The following is an 8,180-nucleotide window of genomic DNA, read 5'->3' as shown; positions in this document are numbered from 1 at the left end:
TTTGTATTTGTATGCCATGTTTTCTGCTTGTATTTATAATAAATTATATTTTGTATAATTAATTGCACCCTGTTTCATTAGCTGCACAAATTAACTTTAGATCTCATCAATAAAAGAACTGGCGTTTATATGTCCGCCAATTAAATTTTTCATTTTTTATTTTTTTATTTTTTTCATAAAAATATGAAATCATATTTTATGATTTCATATCTTATGTGAAATAAATACCCGACATATCTGGAGGAACTGCTGAGATTGATTGAGATATTTCTATAACCAATTTGTGCAATTAGTGAAAATATTATTTAATCCTTATTGGCAAGTCAAATTGTTGTTGTTATTGATTATTGATCATAATCATGAGTGTAACAAACAGCGACCCAGGTAATGGCCAGGTTTTAGCAGATAATCCCTCTGACCCAGACAAGATAATCTCTAAGGTTATCAATTATGTTTATTCCCGTTTGAAGATTGATAAAAATATAGATGAATGGACTAATGAGCTGCAAATGAGAGCCTTTGAAGAACGTTGTGATGTATGGAAGTTAGGTGGCATGGTTGATAGATACCTGACATATATGGAGTTGGCAAATGATAATACCAAGAGGGACCAACACCTCTTATGTGCATTGCCACCTGTTTTGTATGCATTGTTGGCAGTCAGTACTCTTTCTAAAATTAGGTATGAGTCTATAATGGGTACAAAAATATATGTATCCAAAATGGAATCAGAACTAAAATCCGCAGAAGCGAAGATCAAAGACTTAGAGTACAACCTTAGTCTCAGCCTTGATGCATACCAAAAGGCAAAAAGTGATTTAGAGGATTTATATCTCCAGTATTCCAAAATTAAACAGACAGATGAATCAGCCCGTAATATAGTCAATGCTGAAAGGGATCCATCTAACACTGTGAGATCTCCTGACCCTCCATTTCTTACTCCCCAATATCCAGACATGCCATCACATGCTTTTACAGCAGACCCCATTCAAAACACTCAGCAACCTGAAAGTGTTAGCATGATTAAACAGGAGGCATTAACCCAATTAGGTCGGGCATTCCAAACTGTAACCACCTTACTAGGTGTTGATATTATGGAAGCCCCTAGAAGTGTCTCTCCTCATACTCCCCTGGATAGACATGTTAGGGTTAGGGTTAAATCACCTGTGCGATATAAGTCTCATGAAAGTTATGAAAGTGCATGTGAGTCTGACGGTGATGTGGGGAAGCGTGTGACTTATTCCTTGCCACAGAATCACAGGCGACCAACGTATGCTGAGGTGGTTTCTAGGAAGAGAAATTCCCAATATTCAGAAAAGGATCAGAGCTCCTCCAGCATAATTAAGTTTTTAAATAGTACAGTATCCAAGTTTTCCAAGAAAGGTTCGTCTCAGATAGCCAATCACTTAGAACTGTATGAATCCACTATGGATTCTTTAAAATTATACTCTGATGCTGACCGGATTAGGTTCCTTCCATGGGCATTTGATGATAGATATCGTCATTACTTTACATCCTTTAAGGAGAGAGGAGTACAAGATTGGCAAAGTGTTTTGCATGAGGTTAAATTGGAATTCGGACCATACCGAACCACTACTGCTGCAAAACGGGACATATATAGCCTTACGTGTAGACCCAATCAGAGTCCCCGTGAATTCCTCTCTGTCCTCAAAAATGCCTATGGGTTGGCATATAGATCCCCAAATTGGGAATCTGAAGAATTCAAGCAGTTATTCTATGATGCTATGCCAACCCAGATCAAACTTAACTTAGCCAGAGATCTGGATATTGATGCTCCCTTGGATAGGTTGGTGACGGCTGCCACCACGCTGTATAATATCAGTGAGTGCCATGCAACAGGTGAGAGAAGGTTTAAAAATTCCCCAGAGCAAAAGGTAGCTGAAGCTAAGGTAAACCCTAACTTGGGATTTGAAAGCCAGCCACGAAGGTTCCCTCAGTCTACAGGACCTTCTCAACAAGCCCAGCAACAACAGGTAGGACCGCCCAAACAGACCAAACCCCAAAATAATAATGGATCAGAGGGGAATAATTCAGGTAATGGGAAGTCTAACTACCGTCCCTATTACAATAACGTTCCCCAGGGATATAGGCCCTATAACAGTCGAGTTTATCAGGGTTATAGACGTTGGGATAATAGGCCCAGACAACAGAGGGAAGATAGGCAGGAATCCTTGAATTCACCCAGGAGTAGGTCACCTACCAATAACCAGGGTGCCCAACAAAGCCAAAATGTGCCCAAACCAAACAGGTTTGATCAGCTGGTAGAGCAAGTGGCCCAGCTGAGCAATATGGTAAATAAGTTGTCCCAGTTATCCCCAGAAAAACAGCCTAATCCTTTTTTAGGGGCAACTGCCGGTCCCAGCAATGTAACAGCATAAAGCAGATTGGGCCGGGTCAAAACCCAGGCCACTGTAAGGATATTAAATTGATTGTGGTAGAATCTGATGTGATTCCTAATTCTTTATTTCCTTGCAGTACCTCTGACCCTGAAATTAGGGCCAGGGGGGAAATGTCTAATATGTCATTTGTCTTGCAGTCTAATGATGACAATTCAGTTGACCAGATGTCTGTTCCAGTGTATAATCACATCGTCCCAGCATCTAGCCATGAGCAAGCTGTGATTTGTGATGTCACACAGCTTGTCCCAAAGGGGGGGGCTAACGCTGCTCCTCCAGCTTGTCCTGGGAGACTCAGGAATGCAGAGGTCACGGAGCTGCAGAGAGGTCAACCTCTCAGACAGCAGATGGGTAAACATCCTAACTTTCTCTGTGATTTGTTGCAGGTGGATGGCCGATACTTTGTGGACATATATCTACAAAATGAACTTATCGGACCAATCAAAGGATTAATAGATACTGGATCACAAGCCACCATTTTATCTTACACCTATTTCAAACAAGTTTCAGATTTAACATCAAAGAAGCCACGATTAAGGTCATTTGATGGCTCTTTGATAAGTGTAGGTGGAAATGCCTTACAGGTAAAAGGAACATTCTGGTTGACATTTAAGATTGGCAAGAAGACAATTAGACATCCCACATTGATTGTGGATCTTCCATATGATCGGATGATCATAGGAATCGATTTATTAAAAAGATTGAGTCCCATAGTTGATTTAATTAATGAAGCAGTATGGACTCAGGTGAAGGCACCCATTGCCTATGAATACTCTTGCAACACACAAGCACAACGCAGTTGTCATGTGATTGAAGAGAAACCTAACTCTATTGAAGTGCATTTCAGGAACAATCAAATACCAGAGGTCACAATCCTGAAGAATGGTAAGCCCGAGGAAGATATCAATGGTGCTGCTCACACCATTACCATCCAGAGGGACAAAATCAAAAAGGTAACTCTGGATGAAGATATATTAACCATTTCTCTTGAAAGGGGGAATCAAGAAGTCTTGGATCTGACCAGGCACATTCAATCGATGGTACGGATTGAAAAGGTCAATGACAGTTTATTGATTCCCGTACAGGTAAACAATATAGCCCGGGTGAAATATGCCAAGTTGGATCTGAAATCCGAAGCGAGTTACATAAGCCTAGGACTTTTAAAACAGATGACCAACCCTAAAATGATTAAAAGTTCCTCTCCACAGGACCAATGGGTTCATGATCTGGATGGAGATTTTCAGAGTCATAATGTTGTTGCAAGATGTGTTTTATCTATCTCCATAGGAAGTAAAACTACGGAGCACGTTTTCATCGTGATAAATGAACCACGGTATCAAATGTATATAGGTAATGACCTTCTGCACCGATTTGCCATACAGATTGACATGGTAAATAACACCTTATGGTCCAGATTGCCGGGAAACCCAGAGGGGTTCCAGGATGAAGAACAAGCCTTACGATGGGGACAACAGATGCCCTATGCCGTAAGTATCATGGTTGCTGAGAAAGTTGAAATTCCTGAAGGATGCAAACCATTTCTTCTCCCCATTAAAGTAAAGAAGGGACAGAAGCTGAAGAACGCAGACGCGTTGATCTGTTTATCCAACAGAATGCAGCAACTCGGCCTAAAGGTAAAACCTACTCCACTGATAAACATCCATCAGGATCAATTACACATGGTAATTCATAATATGGTTCCCCATAGCATATCCCTACAAAAGGACACCGTAATTGGTTTAGCTATGGATTCGGAATACTACACATTTGGATTCCAAAATGATGTTATTGGAATAATTCCTGATGAATACCTGACAGAGGAACAAACAGTGGAACAACATTTTTCCTCAACCCCTGAGGGGTTATTTAACATATACTCTGTTTATCCTTTCAGCTCTGAAGAAGGTACATGTCACATCGAAGAGTCATCATTAGTTTTCAACCATGAGATCGATGAAAAAGAGTATGAATCATACCAGCAAGGAAAGGATAAGGTACGCTACACCCAGAATGATCTAACTAGTGAGCTTGAAGAAGCTTACGAGTTAAGTCAGCCTGAGATTTTCCCAGAATTTCAGGAGCGGGTGGAAGAACAAATCTCCATGGCTGACGCATGCTCCGACGAGTCGAAGCGTCAACGGCTAAAGGAACTCTTCGCAGAGTTCCAGGAGATGTTTGCCAAGGATTCTTATGACTGTGGGGAAACAAACCTACACGTTACAAGAATCCAAACAGATCCCGATGCACCCCCTGTTTTTGTCAAACAATACCGACTTCCGCTGGCGGCTTACGAGTCACTATCGGAAATCGTCAAGAACTTGGAGGAAGAGGGGTATCATCCGTCCAGTACACAGTTCATTCAATCATCCGATACTTGGAGTCCTCAAACCTAACGGTCAATTTCGTCTCTGCTCGGACCTAAGACAGTTGAACAAACGTGTTTATATGTCCGGATGGCCCGTGCCATATATTGACCAAAGTTTGGCACAAATACAAGGATCCAAAATCTTCACTGCCCTTGACTGTGCACAAGGATATTGGACGATTAAGATAGATGAAAGGGATCAGTACAAACTGGCCTTTACATTTGGCAAACGACAGTATGCGTGGACCCGATTGCCCTTCGGGTACATAAATGCGGGCCATGAATTTGCAGTGTTCATGCATAAGGCAATGCCTGATGCCGCTGAACGAGGTACCTTATCCTATGTGGATGACATCCTGATCAAAAGTACAACTTTTGAGGAACATATTCAGGAGTTGAGGCATGTACTAACCCAGCTGAGGAAAGCAGGTGTAAAACTTTCTTTGCAGAAGGCTCAATGGTGTCGGACCAAGGTTAATTTCCTAGGTCATGAAGTCACTGCGGATGGAATTAACCCACAGAAAAAGAAGGTGGAAGCAGTGACCAAGACAAAATCTCCTACAAATCTCAAGGAGTTGAGATCATTCCTGGGTATGATGAACTACTCACGTAAGTTCAGTAGATAATTATGCCGAAATTACAAAACCTCTTTTGCAGTTGCTAAAGAAAGGAGTAAAATGGGAATGGAGCGAGCGTCATGAGCAAGCTGTAACTGAGCTCAAGGCCAAACTTATCCAGGCTCCATGCCTTGCTTATCCAGAAGGGGGAAAACCTTTCTTTGTGGAAACAGGTTTCACTGATAAAAGCATAAGTGCAGTTCTTTTCCAAAAACAGGAAAACCGAAACAAGATCATCGCCTATGCCAGCAAGTCCTTGTCACCAGTAGAGGTAAAGTTCAATAGCTGTGAAAAAGCATTATTGTCAACTGTATGGGCTTTGCAATATTTTAGGAGTTTTATCCAAGGCGAAAGGATCATTGTGGAGACCGCACACCAGCCGCTGCAATACTTGCAGAGTGATCGTATAAGAGATGGAAACTTGTCAAACAGCAGGATAACCGCCTGGACAATGTCCTTAATGGGATGGCCATTGGAGATCAGGTACAAACAAAATAATAAGAACCCAGTTGCTCAGGGATTAGCAGAACTCCATGACTGTACCAATACGGAACGTAAAGGTGAGACAACGGAAAATGATTTCCTGGAGGAACAATCATCATCACCATATAAATCTTATGAAGAGGAGTACTGCAAATCGTTACCATGTGTGTATGTAGACGGCTGTTCCTTCCACGCCGATGAAGGATCCGAACGTACATTGGTTGCAGGTATTGGAGTCGTGTGGAATAATACATTCCTAGATGTATCCGTTGGATACAAAATTGGTTCTAAAAGCAGCCAGGTTGCAGAGCTTACTGCTGTGTACAAAGCCGTACAAATGGCTATTGAATATGATATTAAGGAGTTTGTAATCATCACAGATTCTGATTATGTTCGTAACAGCTTTGTGGAGTACTTTCCCGGATGGAAAAGATCTGACATGATGAGAAGCAATAACAAGCCAGTAAAGCATGGTAAGATGTTTTGTAAAATTGATGAGATGGTTACCGTCCACAGTCTTATCGTTTATTGGAAGAAGGTAAGAGGTCATTCAAAGTATCCAGGCATGGATAAAGAGGGGAATGACCTAGCAGATTCCCTTGCCAAGCAGGCAGCCATTGACGGAGAAGTCTTTGATGTTGACGACCTCATGGGAACTGTCCAAGTAGGATGCTATGACAAGGAGTCAGGCCCAAAAGGGAGCTGAAGCCAATGTGGCACAGTGGAGCCAAGATTCCCCTAGTGAGGATCTCATTGCGAGCCAAAAGGGGGATCCGATTATTGGTCTCTTTTATAAGTACATTGAGGATCCACACAACTGTCCCATAACCACGGAAGACTGTATGGATAACGAGGAGTTACGAATTTTGATGAAAGGTAAGTCCCAATTCTCATTACAGGATGGATTACTGATAAGGACCTCGAAGAACGGTATCACACAATGGGTAGTACCTGCAGCATACCGAGGTCTGATGTTGCAACATGCACATGATGCCCCAACCGCTGGTCATCGAGGTGAGAAAATAACGTACGAGTTACTACGGGACTACGCTTACTGGCCACATATGTTACAAGATGTGCGAACATATTGTCAGGGATGTCTAATCTGCCCTCAATTCCAGCCACAAGGACCCAATCATCGGGCACCGCTCATGAAAAGGGGGATGTCCATGCCATGGTCAGACATCCAAATTGACTTCATTGGACCAGTAACAACCTCATCAAAAGGAAACAAGTATATGTTAACCGTAACTTGTCTGTTCACCAAATGGGTGGAATGTTTGCCGTGCAAAACATGCAGTTCAAGCGTATGTGCATCTCTGCTCATTAACCACGTATTTTCTAGATTTGGTCTTCCCCAGCGCATTGAATCCGATCGTGGAAGTCACTTCACCAGTGAGGTGATGACAAAGATGTGGGAAATCCTGGGGGTAAAGAGGAAGCTACATATAGCTTATCGACCAGCCTCTAGTGGTGGAGTAGAGCGTTACAACCAGTCCATTGTAAACATCCTGAAAAAGTTTGTCAATGAATCTGGTAAGGACTGGGATGTCAAGTTGCCATTGGTGCTTATGGCCATCAGAGCCACCCCAAGCGCAGCAACTAAGCTTTCTCCCTTCGAGATGATCACGGGAAGGAAGATGGTGTTACCCCAGCATTTACTTTACAGAACAACGGACCATAACTTGATCAATGCTACAACATCGCATCAGTATGTGGAAAATTTACGCAAGCACCTTCAGCATGCTTTTGCGTTCGCACAGAAGAATATAGAGAAAGCCGCAATGAGTGCTAAGACATACTACGATCTGAAGACTACACAGAAGGAGTATCAAATTTCCGATCGGGTATATCTCTATAACTTCGCTCGGGATCAAGTGAAGGAGAGAAAATTCCTACCTTCCTGGAAAGGTCCCTATGTCATCACTGACAAATTATCTCCAGTGGTCTACAAGATCAAAATCCCTAAGGGGGATGAGTTTATTGAAAAATGGGTGCACATTAATCAGCTACGTGTTTGTCACCCTAGTGCACGACTTCGAGAGATTGAAGGAGTTGGATGAAAAGAGGTGAAGAGACTTTATGGTTCCAGCTAAAGACGGAAATAAGGATTGGTATCGTATGAACTAAAAAGTGTTATCTGTTATCGTACATCTTTAACTCATACTAACCCATCCTGATGTATGTTTCCTCTGTAACAAAATGTCTCCTAACTCACCTCTGAAACCAGAACTTACTCTGTCCAAGAAAAGAACTTATGCCAATCGGAGGTATATGGTATTAGTAATTCTTTTCTTG

The 8,180-nt window shown here is 42.0% G+C and overlaps 1 protein-coding gene across 1 annotated transcript; it reads left to right on the top strand.

Annotated features, from left to right (window-relative positions):
* Positions 1 to 359: 359 nt before the first annotated feature.
* On the top strand, positions 360 to 6,588 carry LOC122926243. The gene is made up of 3 exons (XM_044277619.1): positions 360 to 536; positions 1,254 to 2,158; positions 6,399 to 6,588. Exons 1-3 carry the CDS (start codon positions 360 to 362, stop codon positions 6,586 to 6,588), a joined length of 1,272 nt encoding a protein of 423 aa, XP_044133554.1.
* The last annotated feature ends 1,592 nt before the right edge of the window (positions 6,589 to 8,180 follow it).

The sequence above is a fragment of the Bufo gargarizans genome, chromosome 1, assembly GCF_014858855.1.
Source record: "Bufo gargarizans isolate SCDJY-AF-19 chromosome 1, ASM1485885v1, whole genome shotgun sequence".
In the NCBI taxonomy this organism is placed as follows: Eukaryota; Metazoa; Chordata; class Amphibia; order Anura; family Bufonidae; genus Bufo; species Bufo gargarizans.
This window is presented reverse-complemented; position numbering and strand designations above follow the sequence as displayed.